The following is a 25,853-nucleotide window of genomic DNA, read 5'->3' as shown; positions in this document are numbered from 1 at the left end:
TGGGATGAAAGATTGTGCAATATTAAAACAATTACTTTTAAACTACTTGCTCCCACATGCAGAAATAGCTCCTCCTCTCAGTGAGTGAGATGGGGGGGGGGAGAATATTAGGCAGGAAAAGCAAGCAGAAGATAAATATATTCCTAACTGGTAAATATGTCTAGACTTTACTGTCTCTCAGTGGGGGCTATTCACATGAGTAAAGCTTTGCAAAATTAGCCCATACCAGAGAAGGAGTGATAAAAGTTAATGACCACTAACACTTACATTAAGTAGAAATATCAAAATGTTGAACGAGTTTTCCTGTTACTAATGTTAGGGTGCATTCTGCTAAAGCTGTTAATGTTTCTTAATAACTCATCAATGTAATATAGCGAAACCGCTACTAAATGGCTTTTTCCCCCTCTTTACAGGTTGTAACTTTTGCAAGGCAGTTATCATGTGACTGTGGATTATGACAACTAAAATCTTAAAGAAAACTCCTTAAATTAAACAGCCATATCTTTTGAACATCTTGGAACTTATTGGATACGCTCTTTGAAGTCTGTCTGAATTGTAACTTGTATAACTTTTTAAAAGCTTCATAATGGAGTTCTTATTATCCAAAGGAGACTGCATTAGAGATTTGAAAAGAACTTTGTTGTTATTTTTAGTTTTAACATGTCTGGTAGCTCTTGTTTGCACTGATCAGGACTATTATAGTTTACTTGGAATATCCAAAGAAGCAAGTAATAGAGAAATAAGACAGGCTTTCAAAAAACTGGCATTAAAGTTACATCCTGATAAAAATCAGGTAAGTAAAATCTTTGAGTTCCTGTGAGCTAATTTGTCCAGTGTTAACTTTTAAATGGACTTTTATTTGCTTTTTAACAAATTTGAAACTTTGCATCTTTGTGTCTTAGATTTTTAAAGAGATGTAATAACATGATACTTACGGTAGTTTAGACTAGCTGACTGTCCTGCAAAGAAAAACAAAAGTAAAAAAGTGGATATATTAGTAAATTATGGCCAAGTTGAACTGAAGTCATACTGAGCCATTGCAGCTGAAAGGCATGATAGGTTATACACTTTCTCCAGTGCTTTCTCTTACTTAGAATTACACTGCCTCTTTTGGTTTTAGCTATTAATTATTGTTCTTACTAGAATGCTGCATCTGTGAAATAAATATTGCTAGGCTGTGTCATGTCAGTCCCGTTTGGAAACTGAGCAGGGGAAAGCAAAAATTCTAGGATGGCCTGTGAATGAGAAGGGGAAATGGAAGGACCCCTGAAGAGACAGGAGACAGATCAAATTTTGAAGATATTACACTGGTTGAGAGAAGTCTGTGTTAGTGTAAATTCAAATACACTAAAGAAACATTTTTTATTTTCCTATACATTACTCAAGATTTGCTGGAATAATTAGACTAAAAGTCTTGGAGTAGGACAATACAAACGCCCTGCTACTGATCCTGCTACTTGTTCCATGCCTGTAGAGCACTGCACCCTCAATGATGTCAGTGAGGGTTCATGTGGACACAAGGATCTGCCTGCACAGAGCAAGCTGCAGGAGTGGGGCCTAAAATGCAAACATTGATGCTATACTGTTGAACTTGACATCAAGGAGAAGGACTTTGACCAAACATTTATGATATGGGTCTAGGAAGCAAATGTGTATTTGACTATATACCCAGTACTAACATTTCAATGGGGGAAGAGAAGAGTGACTGAACATGGATTAACTGTTGAGGAATATGTTGTCATATATAGCCTCTAATTAGGAAGACTTTATTTTATTATGCCTTTCCCCCCACAATAAAGATAAAAGCGGATTAGCTGTAACCTACTATATGTGACTGATTCTTGCTATCTCAAAGAGCAATTCAGCGATAACTGATATGCCACTTGAAATAGAATAGCTTATTCTCAACAGTGTGTGAAATGCTCTCTCAGCTACTTTATAGGCTTTAACGGGACTCTCTATTTATACTTTCAAAAGTATTAAGATTCCAAAGTAGTATCTATAATTTCCATAAACTATGGAAATATTACTATGTAAGAGATTTCTCAACAGACTACCTTCTGCAGAATTAAACATACATTTTTTGTAGACTCTTAGATGACACTGATTCATGCATGTAACTCTGTAATGTTAATAGCAGCTGTGCAGGTGCATCAGGCAGAAAATAGTCTCTTTATAACTTATTTTTTAGTATTGCTGTACATTAATGTAGTAATTTAAGGCAAATGTTTAAGTAATAATGGGAAAGGTGAGAGAGTTAATACTGGTGAGCTAGATCTCTCAGTCAGCACAGGACCAAGAGAAGGGATGTAAAGGTAGTTGTAAGCCAGCTTTCCACTCCCCTGATTCTGGAGCTGACTAGAAGCCAAAATGGTCCTTGATGTATTAAAAGGAAGCCTAAGGATTGTTCTGAATTGTGCCAGCTACAGCATTTGGTCTCTCCCTAGAGGATCACTAGTCTTTAGCCAAGGACTAATGGAGAACATTATATTCCATCTCCACCCCAGGCTACCCACCTTGTCTCCATCACTTCCCCTACACCTGAGTGGGGATGGGAAAGAGGAGTGGGAGGTAGAGATTGCTTCTGTGTCACAGGAATTCCTAGCTGCAGTTGTTTTGTGCCACCAGACAGATGCAAATAAAGTAGAGCCAAAGGCCAGCACGTGCCCAAGTTTTTTTTCTATAGGAAAATGATAAATCCTCAGAGAGCATGTAAGTGTTTTCTTAAGGGAAAATTGCACTGTAATAACATATTGCAATCACGACGTCTAATTCACTAATATATTTAAGTATAAAATAAACAATAAAAACCAAATAAAACTTGCTAGCTTGACAGTCTGGTGTAGAATTCAGCTCACGTTTGAGTGATTAGAAAAGCAGAGACTTTCAAAGTTATTGTAAGATGATCTTCAACTGTGAGTTGACCTCTCTGTGCTACTCTACCTTATTGTCAACACTGGTTATCTTGCTTGGAGGCTTCCCTCTGATGGCAACTTCCATTGAGAAACTTTACAACATTCATAGTTATGGAGACATTGAAACAAATGTATTGCTGAAAGTTAATTTAATATTTTTAGTTATACATTAGACATTTAATAATTGTGGTTTTCCTTTGATAGAATGATCCAGATGCTCATGAAAACTTCTTGAAAATAAATAGAGCATATGAAGTATTAAAAGATGATGAGCTACGGAAGAAGTATGATAAATATGGAGAGAAAGGTCTTGAAGATCACCAACAAGGAGGTCGATATGAGAGCTGGAACTTTTATCGCTATGATTTTGGTAAGATGTGTGTTTGTAGTTTGCTTGTCTTTTACAGTCCTGAGTAAATGCAAAATTGTCAGCTATGCCAACTCTATGCACATACTGTCCTCTTAGACCCTCTCTTCCTCTTTCTAGCCTCCACAGCTGTCTTTTTTTTTCCTCCTTTCTCCCTACTGACTATGTTCGCCTTAAGGTATCTTGTTAAAATAATCCACTAAACAGGAGTAATAATACAGTCAGCTTGGTATGAAATCCACTCATTATATTAAGTATTTGCTTTTTTACTGTTCAGTTATAGTTTGTGTATATATATGCGATAAGTGATCTTTGTTCATTTGCAATCAAATACTAATAGTGTCGTATTAACTTCTTAATACAGGGAAAGGTTTTTTCTTTTTAATTCCTTCAGATGATTTTTTTATATTGGAAACCCATAACAAGTATTTTCCCATAACAAGTTTTTTTTATTTATTTATTATACTTTATACATAAAGAGCCCACTCCTGCAAAACAGTTAATTCCCATAGAGTCTTATTGGAGATCAATGTAACAATACCAGGAAGTAAGCATACACACCAGAGCAATAGGATTAGGCCAAAAATGATTTTGAAATCAGTTCTTCAAACAAAAATTTGTCCAGATATTTGCTGGGAATTAGACAGCCATGTCTTTTCAGAGCTATTGTGACACAGTTAGCTAACCTGGAAAATAGGCAACTGAAAGACTGCAATGATGATTTCTACCATGCCATAAATATGGAAGCTGAAGTGAGCCTCTCTTTTGGTCAATTGGCTAAAAACATCAGAAGTGAAGGAGAGAATTTCTACACTTGTATTTTGCTAAAGCAGTCTAACCCTGAAAAAAACTCAGAATACAAAGGGAACATTTTATAAAACAAAAACCTCAAGAACTACTTTAATGTTTGTGTACACCTAAATTCAATAAACCAGAGACATGCACATTGCATGAAAATGAGAGTGATTTCAGATTTCTTTAGCGGTTACAATAATTTTTTTAAAAAATCACGTGTTTGAGTCTGCACTTCTTGATGAAAGTGGTTGATTTAAAATGTCAGATTTTTAACTTTTATTGAATATTCATTTTAAGTTTATGTACAGTTACGCTTAGTTTTTTTTCTTCTGGATTTTTATTGTGAATTTATTGTTTCCTTATGGCGGTGGCTTGATATCTCTGGAGGAGACTGAAGTTCTGTCTTATTTATTTGTATTATAGTAGTACCTACAGGCCTCAACTGATATTTGGGCTTATTGTGTTAGGCATTGTACAAACCATACTGAGACAAGTATCAGAGGGGTAGCTGTGTTAGTCTGGTTCTGTAGAAGCAGCAAAGAATCCTGTGGCACCTTATAGACTAACAGACGTTTTGCAGCATGAGCTTTCATGGGTGAATACCCACTTCTTCGGATGAAGAGCTGACAATCTAAATAGATAAGCCAGACAAAGGGTCAGAGAGGTTTGCGGCACTAAGAGGGAAAGTGACAAAGGTCAAACAGCAGCCCAGTGACAGACCTGGGATTAGAATTTGGGTTTCGAAAGTCTCAGTGCTGTGCTCTTATCAACTGAATTGTGCTGTCTCTCAAACCCTCATCAGGCACTCAGTATTGTGTCTCATCTGTGACAAAGATGCACCACGTCTTTGTGTGAACAGCCAGTTCAGTCTCCTATGCCTACTTAAAGATTGGTTTGTCTGCTGAAGATGCCAAAAGGTTCCCAGCTGTGATGGTGGCTATTGTGATGTGGACATTTATCTCCTGGGAATTGAACTGAGACCAAATGAATTTTATACATACCACTGAATTACATATCACATGGTAAAATCTTTCACCTTGCTAATATGCACCATCTTGTTTTCTACAAATTTCATTTTGTGCAAGAGGCACAGCAGTATTTCTGGATTCTTTTATGTAAAGATTGCAAAAGAAAAACATAGTTGCTGACTTTATTTTTTTCTCACTAGGTATTTATGATGATGATCCTGAAATTATAACATTGGATAGAGGAGAATTTGGTATGTCTGTCAAGTCATATGGGTTTGCTAATATTTTAACATTGTGTAAATATTATTTTCAGACTGAATATTTTCATGGTGTTACATAGATTATAAATTGTCAGAATCCCACCAGAGAAAAAGTGCACATTATTTCCAAAGATAAAAATGTTTTTCAGCATCATGGTTCAATTAACAAATGCTATGCAGATCAATGCTTGTCAGCTTTTTAGACTGAATTTGAAAGAAAGTGTGTAATATCTGAAAGAAGGGGAAATTATTTACCTTGTAACTTTGTTTCTCCAGATTTATTATCCTGCAAAATTCTCACTCTTTGGTCTTGTGGCTTGAACACACATCTCCTACTAGGCAGCTGATCTCCAAAACTAGCAATTCAGTCACTTCTACTTACCCCAATTCTGCTTGTTTGAAGATACCATTTGACAGGATTCCTATTCTGACATTCCTAAATCTTAGCTCCCTAATGTCAAAAATAAAAAGCCTTAATCCGGACACCAGGAAACAGCTCATACTGATCAATGATGTGGGTGGGGGCTTTTGTTTTTCCCTTCTGATATTTATTGTTAGTGTTTATAGACAGTTGATGATGTGTTTTCAAAAAAAGATGCTGTGTGTACTCAGACAATTACCAGTGTTCTACTATTACACCTCTACTTCGATATAACGCTGTCCTTGGGAGCCAAAAAATCTTACCGCGTTATAGGTGAAACCGTGTTATATTGAACTTGCTTTGATCCACCGGAATGCGCAGCCCCGCCCCCCCGGAGCACTGTTTTACCGCGTTATATCCAAATTTGTGTTATTTCGGGTGGCATATCGAGGTAATTAGTAAATCTGGAAATTAGTAAATCTTAACAATCTTTTTTATACTTCAACATTATATAAAGACAGTTTTCAGTCAAACATACTGACATCTTGTAGCACAAACAATAATTCTCAGACAAAATAGGAAAGACAAAATACAAATGAATTAGACCCAGGATGTGATAGTGATTTTTTTATACAGATATCTGAAGAGGACAGCTTTTTTTTTTTTAGATACACTTTGGCTCAGATTCCTTAAATGTGCATGCAATGTACTGCTGCTACTCTTTGTCAAACAAATGTGTAATAGATACAGTAGAATCTACGTCTAGGATGAAACACACATATATACTCCAAAAAAATATGAGTTAGTGCTGGGAACTATATGAGGATTAATTACTTAAATTAAAAGGGGAATTAAAATCCATCCTCCAACCAAGATACAGGACAGCCCTATGCCCCCTCAGCGTTCATTTTCACAGCAGTAGCCATCACCCTTGTACACCCCCTACTCAGGTGTTTGTGATCACTGGATTCAAGTAGTTACCAGTGGTTCAGACCCCAGCCAATCCCCCAAGTCCCTGCTATGACAGGCTTTGCAGAACCAGTACTGAGAGCCTTCTTGTGTGCCTGTTTTGCCACCACCTTATTGCCCCTTCCCCATATCACTGAACCACTGTTTCTGCTGTTCTGAGGACCTTTTGCACCCTCTTCTATGATAGGTGGTGTATTAACCTATGGTTAATGATAATCTAATGACAAATTTATTTTATAACAAAACAATGTAATTTTCTATGTATCACAGCTTCCATGTTAAAATTCTGGATATATGAATTTAAACAAAGTTCTGTTTAAAAAAAATTAAAGGGATATAGCCAACTTAATTTCACTTCTATGGCAATCTTTTTCTCCTCTTGTTAGAAGTAACACCCAGAAGATAAACATAACTAATATAGAATGTTGGGGAAAAGTCATTGTTTTCCCACTTGTATATGTTTGACAGCATTTTGTGCATAGTTTTCTTTATATAGTCAGCTAGGCTTTGCACCTGCAAGCTGAACCATCAAGGTACACCATTATACCCACATAGAGCCTCACGAAGACAAAGAGGTTCCACATGAGAACACTGGCCACCTGCAGAAACAGGACTGTAGTCAATTTCTCCTGTTCATTTAGGTGTTTCACACAGCAACAGAGAGATTTTTAACATAGGAAAATATGACTGAAAAACCCCACAAAAGTTAGGGACTCTGAGCCACGTGATTTGACATCAATGGTACCCCTTTAGTAATGAGTTTTCTAATATACATACATGCTTTGACAGGGTAACAAGCCTTGTGGATGGGGGAAGCAGTAGATGTGGTAGATCTTGACTTTAGTAAGGCTTTTGATACTGTCTGGCATAACCTCCTCTTAAACAAACTAGGGAAATACAGCCTATATGGAGCTACTATAAGGAAGGAACATAACTGGTTGAAAAAGTGATCCCAGAGAATAGTTATCACTGTTTCACAGTCAAACTGGAAGGGTATAATGAGTGGGGTCCCACAGGGATCAGTCCTGGGTACGGTTCTGTTCAAGAGCTTCATCAATTATTTAGATAATGGCATAGAGAGTACGCTTATAAAGTCTGCAGACCATACCAAGCTGAGAAGGGTTGCAAGTGCTTTGGAGGATAGAATTAAAATTCAAAATGATCTGGACAAACTGGAGAAATGGTCTGAAATATAGGTGATGAAATTCAATAAGAACAAATGTAAAGTACTCCACTTAGGAAGGAACAACCAATTGCACATATGCACAATGGGAAATGACTGGCCTAGGAAGGAGTACTGCGAAAAGGAATCTGAGGGTTATAGTGGATTGCAAGCTAAATATGAGTCAGCAATGTAACACTTGCAAAAAAAGCAAACATTGTTCTGGGATACATTAAGGGGTGCGTTGTAAGCAAGACATGATAAGTAATTCTTCCCCTCTATTCCATGCTGTTAATACTCCAGCTGAGGCCTTATGTCCAGTTCTGGGAGCCACATTTCAGGAAAGTTGTGGACAAATTGGAGAGAGTCCAGAGGAAAGCAACAAAAATGATTAAAGGTCTAGAAAACATGACCTATGAAAGAAAATATTTAAAAATTGGGTTTATTTAGTCTGAAGAAGAGAAGACTGAGATGGGATATGATAACAGTTTTCAAGTGCATAAAAGGTTGTTACAAGGAGGAGGGAGGTAAATTGTTCTCATTAACCTCTGAGGACAGGACAAGAAGCAACGGGTTTACATTGCAGGAAGGGAGGTTTAGGCTGGACTTAAGGAAAAACTTCTCAACTGTCAGGGTGGTTAAACACTGGAACAAATTGCCTAGGGAGGTTGTGGAATCGCCGTCATTGGCAATTTTTAAGAACAGGTTAGACAAACACCTGTCAGGAATGGTCTAGTTATTACATAGTCCTGCCTTGGGGCTGGACGAGATGAGACTCTAGGTCCCTTCTAGTCCTACACTTTTTTGATTGTGCTCCCCTTTGAGACTAGTCATTAGGTAGCTGGCCCCTTACCAAAGCACATTAGACTGATTCCAGCCTGCATTTTAAATTGCATTTTCAGATGTAAAAATAAATCTCTCATTTGAAATAGATTTTTTTATTCAGTTCAGATTTGAGCATTACTTACCATATGGCAAGAATGCAAGTGATTGTCAGGAGATAATGTGTAGCTGATGAGTAGAGGTAGTGTTTGTATTTTGTTAATGTAACTAAGTTTCTATAATCCTTCTGATATTTAAAGTATATGTTTAATCTGTTGGAATGTTTAAACTACTACTCTAGTGTGTTTACTAGCTCAGTTAGATGTAAACAAAATTTCAAGTTAACCAGGTGATTTCACTTTAATTATGCCTGTTGTGTGTCCTGCATATGTCAGTGTGAGTGTAAATAGAGTTGCAGTCATTACACTATTCTAGGTATTAATGATATCCACTGAATCAGGGAATTCTAGACACTTGAACTCGGGCCTTAAAATGGGTGTGTATTAGTCTCTCTCTCATGCTATTTCTAGATACACAACTTAAAAGGAAGCTTTTATCAATTCTTGACTTATGTATATTTTTGTCTCCTCTTGTTAACCAGATGCTGCTGTTAACTCTGGAGAACTCTGGTTCATCAATTTCTATTCTCCTCGATGTTCACACTGCCATGATTTAGCACCTACAGTATGTATTTACAGTCAACATCTTAATTCTGAAAATGTATTTCAAGTAGACACTTTTTTTAAAATTAGAGTAAAACTTTGTCAAGTTTGATTTGCATGCAGAAGCCAAAGTCTAAAACAGCAATGATTCAAGAAGCCAACACCAGAAGAATTTTGAAAATTGTTTTCAAAAGAAAATATCCCAAGTTTTCTTTTTCCCCCTCCTTCTTTTTAGTGGAGAGAATTTGCTAAAGAAATGGATGGACTAATACGCATTGGAGCTGTAAATTGTGGTGATAATAGAATGCTTTGTCGGATCAAAGGAATTAATAGTTATCCAAGTCTCTATGTTTTCAAAACTGGAATGGTGAGTAAACGGTTTTGTTTTTTTCCAGGTTTTATAAATAATGGACATTTATATGCTCTTTCCATCTTGTGCATGTATTTGTGTTTTGTTATGTGTTTACATTTTATATTAAAATAATTAAAATAAAGTTAAAGAATTCTAAGGAAGAATACTAAACTAAAATACATTTTATCATTGATGCTATAGCAGTAAAGAATTTTTCTTTATAATAGTCTAATTTATTCATCATTTTTTAAAAAAATATTTGGACTTTCATTCACCATGAACAGCCCAATTACACTAGACAATTCCATTTTTAATAATGTTATATTACAACTAAATGAGGAAATACGGTAAATAACTACCTCTCCAACAGTTCTCTTCAGATCATTTTGCAATAGAGAGTAAGTATCATTTCTTCCATTTTGGGGAAATTGAGACACTGAAGTTAAATGATTTGTTCAGGGCTGTACAATGAGTAAGTGATAGATCCAGGAATTGAATACAAGGCTTTGAACACCAAGACCAGTGCCCTATCCACTAAGCCACACTGCCTTTATCACAGTTCTGTATTGGAGTTTCCAACAATGTAGGATGATATTTAAATATATGCAACACTCTGCTTTACGCCTAAGGAACTTTGACAGTATTCCTTTAAGAGACACCCACACTATTTTTTACAAAATTTCTTCTACCGTACCAATACGCTGTACTGCATGCTACTTAGTCTGGTTATTGAGCGTTCAGCACATGCTACAGTGGAGAGAATGTGTAAACTTTTGAGGAGGTTAAAGTAGAGGAGATGTATATTAACAGAAGACTGGCACAATACTCACTTCTTTTAAACAGACAAACAAACAAACATGACTATGCGAACTGATATTTCTGAGGCCCTATATTTTTTGTATTGCTGGACTAAATGAAAGACACATATAAACTAGACAAGGGCCTGACTCACAACATTCAAATTTAAGGCTGAACTCCAAACACTCTAAAGTTTGGAATGGAGGGTGAAAGCATTTGTATCTAGGATTTTAGTAAAGGTCCATTTGCAATGTAAATAATAATTTCAATCATTAATTACTGTGTAATGATTTCTGTGAGTTAAATTTTGCATTAACACACCTTTTTTTTTTTCCCCTTTTTTGCATGTGTGTAGAATCCAGTGAAATATTATGGAGACAGATCAAAGGAAAGTTTAATGCATTTTGCCATGCAGTATGTCACAAGCACAGTGACAGAGTTATGGGCAGGTAATGTAATTTGTTTGGGTTATTGATCTTTTTATGTTGTTTTTTAAGACAAGGTGGTGTTGCCAGGATTATATCTATATTTAATTGAGTGTGTGGACCCAGTATTTCTTACTCAAGGTTGAACACACACACACACACAATACTTGAAATTAAAAAACTGTTTAATTATAATTGTGCTAATAAGCATGCTTGTTTCATAGTTTACATGCAATATTTTTTCATATTTAAAACAAAACATCAAACAAATTGATATGGATTTTGTGCCCTTTTTTTTTTTTTAGGAAATTTTGTTAATGCTATTCAAACTTCATTTGCCTCTGGTGTTGGCTGGCTGATCACTTTCTGTGCTGAGGGTGGAGGTAAATATATTAAATAAAGCAAACTGATTGAAGAGAAAACAATTCTCTTTTGTTTTACACTGACAGTGACACATTTGCTACTGCTTCTAATAAAGGTTTTAATGGGGTAAAATTCACCTATAGTGTTGAAGGTCAGCACAAGGCCACGTGGACCACTTAAACCTCATTATAGGACTACTTGGGAAAGGGAACATTAATGGAGGAACCTTACAGTGGTGCTTGTGCACCCTACATGCGTCACAGGATGGGCCTCTGTCCTGGGCCCACAATGGGGCCTTGCCGTGGCATCCATACTTTTGCAGTAGCCCCCACATCCCATGCAATTGACACAAACAGGTGTAGGCTGCGTTACAGCTCATAGGCTGCAGCATCAGATACTAAAAAAAGTATACAGCATCCCTGCTCATTGCCTCTGGATTGGTGGGAGTGGTGGACTTCCCTTTCCAATCAATGCAGAAAAGATTGAATAATAATTAAATATTTTAGGCATTATGTTAGCCTTTGCACAACCTAAGTTTGCATATCGCAAACTACAAATATTATGATCAAATTTTTTTTAAAGGATATGTGTGGGGGGGGGTAAACTTCTTAAATAAATCAGTGGGGGTTTGGACTGGCACCCTTCCCAGAGCCTTCCCCATCTAGTGTCCCCTCTCCTGCCATTGGAGACATTTGTACTAGCAGTCACAGATGGGCCACGTGCTATTGTAGGGCCATCCCCTCCAGAAATTTATCAAGCTCAGTCTTGAAGCCAGTTAGCTTTTCTGCCCTCACTCTTCCCCTTAGAATGCTGTTCCAGAACTTCACTCCTCTGATGTTTAGAGACCTTTGTCTAATTTCAAGTATAAACTTGTTAATGGTCATTTGTTCTTGTGTCCACATTGGTGCTTAACTTAAATAATTCCCGTCTCCCTCCCTTGTATTTATCCCTCTGATGTATTTATAGAGAGCAATCACATCTCTCCTCAGCCTTCATTTGGTTAGTCTAAACAAACCAAGATCTTTGAGGCTCCTCTCATAAGGAAGGTAGGTTTTCCATTCCTCTGATCCTCCTACTAGCGCTTCTCTGCACCTCTTCCAGTTTGAATTAATCTTTCTTAAACATGGGAGACTAGAATTGCACACAGTATTCCAGATGAAGTCTCACTAGTGCCTTGTATAAAGGCAATAACACTTCCCTGTCTCTACTGAAAATACCTCACCTAATGCATCCTAGGATCACATTAGCGGCTCATAGTCATACTGTTATCAACCAATACACCCAGGTCTGCCTCCTCCTCCTCTGATACTTCCAACTGATAAGTCCTCAGTTTATAGCAAAAATTCTTGTTGTTAGTCCCTAAGTGCGTGACCTTGCACTTCTCACTATTAAATTTCATCCCATTTCTATTACTCTAGTTTTCAAAGTCATCCAGATCTTCTTGTGTGACATTCTGGTCCTCCTCCATTTTGGCAATACTTCCCAACTTTGTGTCACCCGCAAATTTTATTAGCACACACCGACTTTTTGGGCCAAGGTCAATAATGAAAATGTTAAATAAGAATAGTCTTAGGATCGATCCCTGAGAAACTCCAATAGTAACCTCCCTCCAGCCTGACAGTTCATCTTTCAGTATGATCCATTATAATCTCCTCTTTAACCTGTTCCTTATCCATCTTTTAATACTCATATCAATCCCCATCTTCTCCAATTTAACTAATAATTTCCCTTGTGTAACTGTATCAAGCACTGAAATCCAGGTAGACTAAATCTACTGCATTTCCTTTGTCAAAAAAATCAGTTATCTTCTCAAGTTATTACTTTTCAGAAATGTTTGTGGGGTTTCTAATAATTCCAATGAAATATTTTTCTATGACAAAATTTGATACATAGGTAGATATTTTTAAAATATTGCTCAGGTGAGAATCAGTTTACAAGGGCAGGAATCATAAGCCATGTAAAACATTGCTCATATTTCAAAATGAGGGAGGATTTTCTACCGATGAAGCCAATATAGAATATTTTCATTCACAATTGTCATCACATAGGAAGTAGCTTCTCAAGATTTTCACTTGAAAAGCCACAAAAAAAGTGGGTGTTTTTTTTTTGTTTGTTTGTTTTAAAAGCTAGCAAACATGCATTGTGAAACTGTAGCCTGCTTCCTTCTGGGATTCTTGGTGATGAGAAGAAAAATTCTAAACTAGAGTAAGTTTAATGATTTGATCATTTAAAGCCTTGTGTTTACAGGTAAATCATTATTTTCATTTTCCAGATTGTTTGACTTCCCAGACGCGCCTTAAACTAGCTGGCATGTTGGTAAGTAGTATTTCATTTGAAGATGTTACCCGTTATATTTAAATCAGAATTCCAAAAGGTGAAATCCTGATGTCATAGAAGTCAATGGCAAACTCTTACCTACTTCAATGGGGCCAAGCTTTCACGCAATAACTTTCAAACAGTTTGTTTTCAAATCACCTTTATGTTTGAGAGCCATCTCATTATTGGACATGATATAATGGAACCAAATGTTTAAAGGATGTACATGTAAAATGGAGTACATGACCATCAAAGTATTGTTGTGCTTCCCTGTAAGTCTTCCTTTTCCCCATCTCCTAAAAACTAACTAGTTGCCTCTGTTGTCGTTGCAGAAATTCTTCTGACCTTGACTTTCAAAATAACACACTCAAATTGTTGTTTATTTCAGGAAGGCCTTGTTAATGTAGGCTGGATGGACTGTGCCACCCAGGGTGAGCTTTGTGATAATTTGGATATCTCATCTAGTACTACCGCATACTTTCCACCTGGAGCCACCTTAACTAATAAAGAGAAAGGAGGTGTTTTGGTATGAGTTACTTTTAAACAGTTTGTGTCTACATACAATATGGTGGTGGTGATGAGAAAGTGGATTATAAATATTCACCAATCAAAGAAAAGTGAATTTATTACACTGAGAAATGTTTGTTCCCAGTTTTACATTTAACTTATGTGCTACTGGTAAATTTGATATATAAATGAGCTAGATACTGTCAGAGAAACACTCAGTTCTCGCTTTCTGTTTGGGTGCAGCAAAATCAAATACTTTATTCTTTCTCTAGTAATTACAATAGAACAGGTCTCTCTCAATTAGTAAACAATCACAGCAAGCATTTATACCTTTGTTACAGACAATAGCTAACAATCCTGGAGACAGTAAAAAGAAAACATTTGCATTTGTTTATACATAAGCCTCTCTGCTATCTTATTTGTCTCACTACTAGAAAAAAAGCAAGACTGCACATTGCAAGGTCGTAATAACTTTCACACAGTTCACTCTGTCTTACATTATCTTGCTTCTACAAATCTCACGTCATTAGGATCACAGCTAGCCTAACTCATGCTAACTAACTAACATTCATTAAGATCTCTTCAAATCCTTGTTAATTATTAATTGGATTCCACAATACTCTTCTTAAAATCTCAAAGAAATGTGATCTACATGCAATGAAAATGGACTTGCATTGCCTGTCACTATGGATATGTGCTGTGGTGTGCTATCCTCCTATTACCATATCACCTTAAACTCTTGTTTCAGTTGTCTTGAGGTTAATATTCTTAATTTATGCAAGAAAATCACCACTCTCTCTCTCATGCTATGGCCACCTAAGCCCTTCTGCAAAAGTGAACCTGAAGAGAAAGTAACAATCACTGGAGCTACATTAAATCCACCAGCATTGAGTTACTACTTCTTATGCACTTCCTGATGTTTGCAAAATTACAGAAATACAGTAATCTGAACTATACAAATAGTACAGTAAAATAGAGATATGTTGCCAAACAAAGTATTTTGTGAGTTGAGGCCAGGACTTTGTTTTAGCACTCATTTTGAGAAAGCATGTGGTATTTTGTGTTTTTAGTGCGGGGAATAGGGAGAAAAGCAGTGTGTGACAGTGGGATTTAATCTCCTATGTGCCTAAATCACTTTTAAAAATGAGACTCAGGCATCGCAACACTGAGCACAGCGTGCCTAAATCCATTTTAAAATCTGGGCCTAAAAGAGCAGACTGCTTAGAGTATAGTGTTCTTGTAATAGCAATTAAAAGGAAGTTTGAATCAAGAAACATATGTTGATTAACAGCATTTTTCAGTTGATGAATGGGGACTAATCAGGTTAATTCTGTTGAGGATTGCTAATCAACAATCAGTTTAATGTTTATACATTTTATATAATTAGAATGACTTTTTTCTTTTCTAGTTTCTTAACTCCTTGGATACCAAAGAGATATATTTGGAAGTAATGCAGCATCTTCCAGATTTTGAAATGCTCTCTGCAGCCTCATTAGAGGTAAAGTGTAAAAAAATAAATAAATAAATAAATAAATAAATAATTTCTGATTTTAAGTTTAAAAGGCCACATTCAGCAAAGTAATCTCTTGTCTTTCTGAAGTTTTCACCTCCTATTGGTATAAACCAGGGGTCAGCAACCTCTGGCACGCGGCTCACCAGGGTAAGCACCCTGCGGGCCAGGCCAATTTGTTTACCTGCTGCGTCAGCAGACTCAGCCGATCGTGGCTCCCACTGGCCGAAGTTCACCGTTCCAGCCCAATGGGGGCTGCAGGAAGCGGCATGGGCAGAGGAATGTGCTGGCCGTGGCTTCCCGCCGCTCCCATTGGCCTGCAACATCAAACTGCGGCCAGTGGGAGCCGCGATCAGCCAAACCCTCTGGACGCGGCAGGTAAAACTGTCCCAGCCCGCCAGGGTGCTTACCCTGGTGAGCCGCATGCCAGAGGCTCCCGACCCCTTGTATAAACAATTCTTAAAATTACTATACCCAGAAAATATTTTTCTCTCTAGCTTACTATGTTTTCAAGCCCTTTTATCTGTATTGGTTTCATTGGTTCCTCTATTTGCAATCAGGCCTTTCGCATAGCAACTGAGGAAAAGCAGCATTTTTTTTTTAAAAAACAGAAAAATATGACTATAACCATAAAAGAACTCAGAATGGTGTAATGACTACTGTTTTTCTTTTTAATTGACTAAGTTCCTAGTGGACTGTTTCGACAACTAAATCTAGTGATATCCTAGATATTAGATATCCTAATCATTAAAGACTCAATTGAATGGGCTTATATGTGTTAGTGTATCCAAACTAAGGCCTGGTCTACGCTAATGAGGTAAGGCAACGTAGCTTAGATCAACTTACAGCAGTGTCTACACCACGCTGTGTCGATGGAAGATGCTCTCTCGTCAATGTAGCTTCCACCTCTTGGGGAGGTGGGAGAGTGCTTTCCTGTCGACTTCAGTACTCCATCGACTTATCTTGTCTTCATCAGGACCGCTAAATCGATGCCCACCGCAGCACCGATTTAGACAGTAGTGAAGACAAGCCCTAAGCCTCAGTCTCCTTTCACTAGGCTAATAATATTGTTTGCTGCAAGTGGTTCTTTAATGTGTCGCCTGCGGCTCTTTGTAGCACGTTTAATTATTAATCAATCAGGATGCTTTTACTGTGTTATTAACCAATTAAGTTATAAACTTGCACTAAGTTATTAACTTATTTGCTGTGAGAATTTATATAAATTTTATATATAAAAATAAAATAAATATTTCCTGTCATACTGTTAAATATGAATTGTACTATAGTAAATGAAACAGTGAATTCACACTCTTATGGCTCTTTTGGGTAATGTTGATTGCTACTTTGGCTCTTGAACAACCGAGGTCTGAGTATCACTGCTTTAAAGAGAGAGAGTGCAAAGTTTAGCAGTTTTGATCTAGTATGACGGAGGCAAATTGTAAGCAAGATTAAAAAGATATAGAAAGTAGTTTTTAGATTTTCTCTCTGAGGGTGGTGCTCTGTTGAAAAGCTGAAGGGCAATGCAATGTGTGTTGGATACAAGTTTAGGTTCTGGTGAATTACTTAGCATTTGATTTACAGTAACATGACTGAAAACATGGATTTAACTTATGTAACTGGTAGAAACTGGAAGCTAAGCATTTCTCTCATTTGCTTCCCATTTTAAGGACCACGTGGCTCATCACCGGTGGCTGCTTTTCTTTCAGTTTGGTGAGAGTGACAAGTCAAATGTGCATGAGTTTAAAAAACTGAATTTTCTGCTTAAAGATGAACATATTCAGGTAAGAATTGTTTTAGCATTACAGAATTTCGTCCCCAAGTATTTATCTCAGATGCTAGTTCTCTCTTAATATTCTATTTGGAAGAAATCAGATTGGTTTAGTTTCCATTTCCTATACCTGTCTTTGAGGTAAGAATTAGCAGTGATTAGCTGTGTTGCAGTATTAAATTGTTTTGTTTTTAGAAGCTTTTCTCTACCTAATTGTGCTTGTGGTACATAATACATCTGTGTGAATTGTATTACACCTTAAACATCGTATCAGTCATAAAACTGATCAAGATCACTACCCCTTATAAAAGAGTATTGCATTTATAACTGACAGGAAGTACCATTTTGGAAAAGCATCTTAACTTATGTCAACTTTCCAAATATAATATAAATAAATTAGATTCCCTTATTAAAAATATATATATTGTTTGTTTAATAATAGGTTGGAAAGATTGACTGCCTTTCTGCACCAAGTGTCTGCAGTAATTTGTATGTCTATCAGCCATGTCTAGCAGTCTTTAAAGGAAAGGGAACTGAAGATTATGAAATTCATCATGGTAAGGCAAACTGACAGAAGTTTTAAGTTAGTGTGTAATTTTTTTAGATGAAGTCTTTTGCAGACTGAATTTGTTATTCAGAACAATTGTTTCCACAGCTCTAATGATATTACATCATCATTTTGCTTTAACATTGCCTATTGTCTTGTTATATTATTCTGTATACTTTTTTCTTCTGTAAGCAATCCTTAAACACTAAAAGGTTCTCCTCCTACTTATTCACTTTTTAGTACTCCCTCTATTTCAAAGACATCATTACAGCCTTGGAATAAGAATGGGAATTTCTGAAGCCGATCAGTGCTGCTCTTTGCTTTGGCAAAGGTAGCTGAAAAATGACATAAGGCACACACCCTTCCCCATATGCTGAACATGCTGCTTACACAGTGCTTTTGGCTTTAGAATCTTGGGACTTGATCTCATATTTTACATGTGTCCATTTGCTAATTTCACATCCACCCACCGTTGTCACATTCTGGGGTAAAATCCACACCAGTGAAGAATTGTATCACCTCTTTCCCTGTAACCCCAAGTGCCTCACAATGCTTTGTCACTGGCTGTCTGCCTGGAACTCCCACAGTTAGCAACAAGCATTCTGTCTTATGTATTGGGCAGACTTGGATCAATGCCTGCAATACCACAGATTTCCACTGGCTTCACCTAGCCTTGGTTAACAACTGGGATGGTGAGTCCACACTGTCCCTGGCCCTGAATTTTCCCAAAACACGTGTCCAGCCCTGTCCTGGAACAATCAGAGGGATATTCAGGTTTGTTACCCTTTTAAGGAATCACATTCAACACTTTACTACTTTAGCTGAAATTACAAAATAGTTCACACCACTGGGTTGGCTTAGATTTAAAAAAAAAAAAAAAAAGATTTCAAGTGAATTCAAGTATAAGAGATAAAATTAGAAATGGTTACCAGCAAATAAAACGATTATAAAACTTAATCTAGCAACTTTTAGTTCAAGGCTTTTTGTAAGACGTACAGTCTTCCAGCAAGATAGTGACTGACCCTCTCCTCGATCAGGATCTGTCCCAGAATCCCAAAAGGTTCTGGTGCTTTTGTCTTAGGTAAAAGAGAGAGAACTTGGGGTACCTACCCCTTTCTTTTATAGGCCATGGATTCTTCTGAAGGATACCCCCTCGCCTCCCCCAAAAAGTGAAGTTTATCCAAAGCAGCGGGAGGAAGGCAACATAGTATCTCATGATAAAGGAGGCTCCATGCTCTTTCTTCCCCCATTTGTGTTTGCAAAAATGAAAATTGCTCTGTTTCCTGCCATCTTCTCGCCCTAGTGTCTTGAGGACACAGTTTATTACTAATATGTAAATTAAGATAAATACACATTCTTTTGTTTAGGATAGACCTGTTTAACAACGTTTGTCTAGGCAGGGCTGTGTGGTTTTGAATATGTGCTAACAACATTCAGCAGGAATTCATAACTTTACATATAATATTGCTGCATACATTTCACCATGATATTATTGACCAGTGACTTATTAGTTTTACTAGATTAGTGTGTAGAGTGTGAATACAGGGGTGCTTTCAGTCACAGCCACTTTTGACATATGCTTAGGTCCTCCAATGCCCACCAGTAAATAATTCCAAACCTACAATGTTGAAGTGTCCCCTTGAAAGAATTCTGAAGTGCTGTAAAAATTTAGGTATTGACTCAGGGCTGGAATTGGCAGTTCATGTCAATCAGTGTAGCTCCATCAAATTCAATTGAGTTATGTGTGGTTACACCAGCTGAAGATCTGGCTCAGGCTCTGAAGCATGAAGAGCATAGCACACAAAAGATCTCAACCAGAAATTTAGGCCTGGGCTACACCAGCGGGGAGGTTCAAACTATTCGCATAGCTGAAGTCGAAGTATTTTAGTTCGACTTACCTGGCCGTCCTCACGGCAGCGAGTCAACTACCACGGCTCCGCCATCGACTCCGCTTACTCCCGCTGCCAAGGTGGAGTACGGGCGTCGATTTATCGTGTCTAGATGAGATGCGATAAACTTATCCCCGATACATCGAACACTACCCGATCCGGCGGGTAGTATAGACGTACCCTTAGTCTGATAAAACCTCCTACTGAGCTAAAGCCATTGCTTTAGAAGGGACCAATAGAGCTCCTGTCAAATAGGTATGATGTTTTTGTAGCCAAATTCTATACAAGATGCAAACAGCATAAAGAGAATTTCTCATTTTTAATGCTGGTATGACTGTAATCAGTGCCGATTCATCTAACCTTTTTCTTGCAAGTTTTTAAAGATATCTGTATCTTCTCTTAGGAATGTCTCCTTTTAATTTGTGCAGAATAGGTGGCATCTACAACCTTTGCCACAACTTGTACTTCTCCTAGTTATTAGTTTGGTTATGAGAGAATAATGTTGAGGGTCTCATCTATCTAAACTGAGTGAGAGCAATATTAAATTGCATCATCACTAGCCATGTCTCAGGTCACAGCATACTTTGAGTTTCTTCAACTCAATCATTTTCAAAACAAAAAGCATTTTCCACGAAGAACACCAATTCTATATTTTATCCTGGCTAGACATTTTATGCATTAAGCATTTTCATATCCAAATGTCTGACATGAATTGCCATACTTGTTCCCTACACTGAGCAGACTAATGAAATGATGCTTACATAAGTTGAGGTAAGATGATAGCTGTACAGTTTATTTAATAAGGCCTTGTTCAAAGACCACTGAAGTTAACTGAATAAGTCCCATTGGCTTCAGTGGGCTTTGAATCAGGACCAGTGTGGCCAGTGACAACATTTGCATTTACCAGCTCTTCAGCCTGATCTCTGGCATAACATTCATAATAAGACAAATCATACACCGTTAATGAAGCGTGCTCCGGTTTTTGGTAAATAATGAGTAATCATAAGAATATAGATATTAAGAATAACAGTTGGTTGTTTTTTTTGGGGGGTGGTATTTTTAGGAAAGATGATCCTATATGACATAGTTGCATTTGCCAAGGAGAGTGTAAACTCTCATGTTATCACACTTGGGCCTCAGAATTTTCCTGGCAAGGAGAAGGAACCATGGCTTGTTGACTTCTTTGCACCTGTAAGTATTTGATTGCTATATTTTTCCTTTTTTCTAAAATATGTATATACTGTATTAAAATACCAGCATTGTTTTTGAAAATGATATTCTATAGCACAGAGCACCCTAATCATTCATTAATCCAAGGTTGCGACATTCCTACATTGAATGTTTTTATCCTTTATTGGAGTCCTGTTTGTCAAAACCACACACAAATTGCTTAGCATACTGTGAGACATTAATATATGTATTCACATTTCTGCAGAGAACTGCTTACAGGAGAGTTATATGTTCTTTGCTTTGTTTTAACAGTGGTATTATGATTGCATTTTTTTTTAGTGGTGTCCTCCATGTCGAGCTTTGTTGCCAGAGTTGAGAAAAGCATCAAAGCACCTTATTGGTCAGCTTAAATTTGGCACACTAGACTGCACAATCCACGAAGGGCTTTGCAACATGGTAAGCTGCAAGTATTAAAAGGTCTTATTCAATAAATGCTGTTTTCTTGTAGTTAAAATTTCAAAACACATCCAAACAAGGTGCTCCATTATCAAGGCTTTTTTCAAGGGAATAAACTATACAGATCTCTTAAAAGAATCTGTAAACTTAAAATGTGTTCTGTGATAAGATTAAAATATTGTCCGACCTCCTTAGTGGTCAGGAAAGATTTGAATTCCAGTGTTGGGTTATCCTCTTTTGAGAGAGAAATGAATGAGCACGACTCAGTTACTTGTTCCTAATCTATTTAGAAAATATACAAAGTATACACTGGTCCTATTATTGCTTTGAACATGGAGAGATAAAAACAGCAGAGAAGTTTATGCTGATGGAGCACCATTTTCAGAATGCCACAAAGAGTTCAAGTTCCCAGCCAGCCTACAGCTGCTTTGTAATTTGCATTGCTTTTGCCTGCAGTACAAATTAGGAGTTTTGGAGGTCACAAGAAATACAGGACCAGTCCACGCATTTAAGAAGGAACTTTCCTTAGCATTTTTGCCTTTTTACTGAAAAATTTAAAGTCGTAAGATACATGGGGAAATTGGCATAGAAATGAAAGCCTTAAAGATAGAGGAGTTGCCAATGTACACGGATACTTAAATCATTGAAGAATCTAGGTTTACAGATAGCAAAATTAATGTACAATTATTAGTACAGTACAAGCTGTTTTACCTGAAGATTGGAGAAGGGTACATCTGAAAACTTCAAATAAAGGGTTTTGGTTGGTTTGTTTAGAGAATTAGGAGGGACAGGTTAGAAAACTTAGAAAAGGCTGTAGTTTTGTTCCCTTAACCATGAGCACAGTGAAAGGAGTGTGGGGTGGCTTTTAAACTCCAACAGCACAGCCTCTTAAACAAGCCAGCATCTTTTTCACTATGAATTAGGGTTTGGAGACCCTAGTCCATAGTCTTTTCTAGGCCTTCCAAACTCCCATTTATCAAAATCCAACAAATCATAGAAATGTAGGGCTGGAAGGGATCTCAATAGGTCATCTAGTCCATCCCACGCTAAGGCAAGATTAAGTATATTATCTAAACGTTTGAGGAGCTGTACTGTGCAAAGCAGATTGGCTAGCAAGAGTATGGATCATTAGTACCAATGGTCCTTAATGGATTGGCAGCAAACAGGAACATTCTTTGCAATTTGTTTTGTTGTTGTGTTTTTCAATAGCATAACATTAGAGCTTACCCAACAACAGTGGTGTTCAACCAGTCCACTGTTCATGAATATGAAGGTCATCACTCTGCTGAACAGATCTTGGAGTTTATACAGGTATGTGACTCACACATTATACACATGCTATTTTGGTGTAAAACGTTCCAAGATATCTTTTCTAACCAGCTATCCTAGTATCACTACCTGATATTCTTAAAATAAGAACGAGTGGAGGGAGAGGAAGGATGGTCTCTTGAGTGCTAGTCTGCAAATTCAGAGACCTGGGTTCAGTTCCCTGCTCTGCTACACACTTTCTCTGTGACCTTGAGCAAGTCCTTTATGTCTTAATGCATCAGTTCCCCGCCTGTAAAATGCGGTTAACAGCACTTCCCAACTTTATAGGGAGGAGAAATACATTCATTATTGAGAGTGCTCAGAGACTGTAGTACCTAATATATGTACCTAAGATTGCAAGTAGTTTTATCACCTTTGTGAAATAAGGTGCAGATCTCTACACTCTCAGTCCATTCTTCAAAGGCTGTTAATTTATAGGATTTTTGAGTTATTGATACTTAAAGACAAACAAGCTTCATTTGTGGGATGAGCATGGTAGTATTATGTAATCAGTTTGTATTTGATAATACCGTGTGCAGGATAATGTCATTGTAGGTGAAATGTAAGTCTCATTATTTGTGTATTTTAGGATCTCATGAACCCTTCGGTGGTCTCCTTAACACCAGACACTTTCAGTGCACTAGTTAAACAAAGAAAACGGGATGAAGTCTGGATGGTTGATTTCTATGCTCCGTGGTGTGGGCCTTGCCAGGCTTTAATGCCGGAATGGAAAAGGATGGCCAGGGTAAAGTAGAAATCACATTCTAAGTTTTAAAAATGCCCTATTTAATCGAAGTATTGAGACTGTTCAATAAATTGACCTGGAGGAGATACCATAAGTGAAAAAGACTAGTGATTAGTATAATGGACAAAATGATAAGTTCCTCCATGGCAGTTTTATGTTGTTCCAACTATGGTGATTTTTTTTTTTTAAAAAGTTCCTGAACATTGCTAATGTCTTCCTAAAGACCCATAATCCCACACATTTTGACCAGTTTAGAATAACTTTCCTTGAAGTTTGATTAATTCCTTATGTATTGTGAATTACAAGGTGACTAGGTATTTGTGTTTAAAATTAAAAAAGTAGAAAGACTCATTTATGTACACTGGATCAGAAATGGCTTTAAGTAACCATAGCTGTTTTTCCCCTCTAAGTTCCTTTATGGATAGCTTATAATTATTTGCATTTAAGGTAGCACCTAGAGTCCAATCAGGATCTAGTTCTGATTTCAAATTGATGTATACACTTTGAATTTAAGGTTATTTATATATTTTTTTAAATATATTTTTAAGGGCTTTTTCAGTTAGTTAGTGTTATTAAATAGTATTTCCAGGATGTTTTAAGTCTGATTTTCAGTGATCTGAACTATACACACTTCAGTATTCAGGTCTGTGCTTACTTTGCATGGCCATTGCTCTATGTAGTCATTTGCGTAATAGTATTGCACAAAAATCAAGGATTTGCAATCACATAGCCATTTGGTGCCAGTTAGCAGTGCGTATAGACTAATCATGGCTCTGGACATGTACAGTATAACTTTGATTTTCATGAACAACAGTCATACTAACAGTCAGTTATATGAACGCTTTTCTCCAACCAGGGTGTGTGGGGGGGCCATAACAAAAGTGATGTCAATTAAGACCAAGTTTACATCCCACCACATACCAATAGCTTCAGTGCATTGGAAGTGCTTAGAGGGACCAAAAAAAGCAATTCAGAGCACCATACTGCAGCTTATGTACTGTACCTACTGTAATTTTGAGATGGCCAATTTTATGAACATTTTTATTATTAGGAATGTCTCAATCTCCAGTTCGTTTATAAAATAGGGGTTCTACTACATGCATAGTATTTCATGTGCAAAGTATGTATGTAATTGCACACACAAAATTACCATAAAAAAAAAGGAAAGAAAAAATAAATCAGCTTTTTACCTGCTGAGTACTCCAGAGGTGAGACTGCAATAAATGCTGATGTCTAAATTCTGAAGTATTCACATGCCACGAACTAACCTCAATGACTAGAAAATGCAATATTTTTTCTTTTTCAGTTGTTAAATGGATTAATCACTGTTGGCAGTATGGATTGTCAAAAATATTTTTCTTTCTGTCACGAAGAAAACGTACAGGGATATCCTGAAATAAGACTCTTTCCTCAAAAATCAAATACAGGTCATCATCACTAGTAAGTAAATAACTGTTTACATTTGGAAAATATGTCATGGTTTGTATTTCAAGAGTTATGATATCTTCAAAAACGTATTAAGGAGGGCCTGGGAGGGAAAATAGTATCTTTCAGATGGTAAGTCAAAGCCACTGGAAACTCATAAGTGTTTACAAGTACTGGATGAACGATTTTATTCTCACACATTCTGAGATTTTCAGTTTTGTAATACTAAAATAGTGCAAGAAATTAGTTTAGTTTATCTAAATAATTGTTTGGGGTTCCTATGTTTTATTATTAAGTTTACCAGAGGTTTTCATGAGCAGCGTATTCATTAGTAACATAAAAATGAATTGCATAACTTCAAACAATTAGTCCTTTGCCATGTTAGTGGCTAAATATGTGGTTAAGACAGAACAGTGCCATAGATCCTTAAATTTTCCAGTCCTTTGTCTTCTGCAGAAAATGCCAATAGCTCTGACTCACCGTGCATACTTTAGTGCAACCTGACCTTTAAAAACAGATCAGTATGGGTGTAGATATTATATATAAATAACCTTCTTTGGCATGTGTCTGATATCAACGTTGTAGAACTTTTGATCTCACCTGTCCAGTGAGCCCATCCACCATACCATTTCTTTGGGACAATGACAGAAAAATGCTTAATAGTGGAAAAAACTCCTGCTATGGAAAGTGAAATCTGACCATTTAAAAAAAAATTGTAATAATGTTCCGATTCTATCTCGTATCATAAAGCTTTGTAACATGGAACACTTTACATTTCTGACCCTGGCACCTCAGAGGAAATGGAATATTGAAGAAAGAGATTAAACTGAATTGGGAAAGACTAATGATTATTTATACAATTGAAGGGTTCCATCAAATGCTCATTGATAGTAAATTATGTAGACTGTATTGAGGGGTGCCTAAAAGGCTGCTGAAGCTTTGACTGTTGGACTACCTGTGATGAAAGTTATTATTATTATTATTATTATTATT

At 36.9% G+C, this 25,853-nt stretch overlaps 1 protein-coding gene across 3 annotated transcripts in view; it reads left to right on the top strand.

Annotated features, from left to right (window-relative positions):
* DNAJC10 (DnaJ heat shock protein family (Hsp40) member C10) overlaps positions 1-25,853 on the top strand; it is a 34,000-nt gene that overhangs the window by 776 nt on the left and 7,371 nt on the right. For all 3 annotated transcript variants that reach the window (XM_039494079.1, XM_039494081.1, XM_039494080.1), the window contains exons 2-18: positions 414-793; positions 3,120-3,285; positions 5,246-5,296; positions 9,221-9,303; positions 9,517-9,648; positions 10,787-10,880; positions 11,162-11,239; positions 13,492-13,535; positions 13,924-14,061; positions 15,451-15,540; positions 17,220-17,333; positions 17,763-17,877; positions 20,820-20,947; positions 21,266-21,382; positions 22,592-22,693; positions 23,280-23,435; positions 24,742-24,875. In XM_039494079.1, coding sequence (XP_039350013.1) covers positions 587-793; positions 3,120-3,285; positions 5,246-5,296; positions 9,221-9,303; positions 9,517-9,648; positions 10,787-10,880; positions 11,162-11,239; positions 13,492-13,535; positions 13,924-14,061; positions 15,451-15,540; positions 17,220-17,333; positions 17,763-17,877; positions 20,820-20,947; positions 21,266-21,382; positions 22,592-22,693; positions 23,280-23,435; positions 24,742-24,875 — 1,949 coding nt within the window. In that variant the 5' untranslated portion in view covers positions 414-586. The remainder of the gene's footprint in view (positions 1-413; positions 794-3,119; positions 3,286-5,245; positions 5,297-9,220; positions 9,304-9,516; positions 9,649-10,786; positions 10,881-11,161; positions 11,240-13,491; positions 13,536-13,923; positions 14,062-15,450; positions 15,541-17,219; positions 17,334-17,762; positions 17,878-20,819; positions 20,948-21,265; positions 21,383-22,591; positions 22,694-23,279; positions 23,436-24,741; positions 24,876-25,853) is intronic.

The sequence above is a fragment of the Mauremys reevesii genome, linkage group 11 (assembly GCF_016161935.1).
Source record: "Mauremys reevesii isolate NIE-2019 linkage group 11, ASM1616193v1, whole genome shotgun sequence".
Lineage (NCBI taxonomy): Eukaryota > Metazoa > Chordata > Testudines > Geoemydidae > Mauremys > Mauremys reevesii.
Note: the sequence above shows the minus strand (reverse complement) of the source record. Positions and strands in the feature narration are given on the sequence as shown.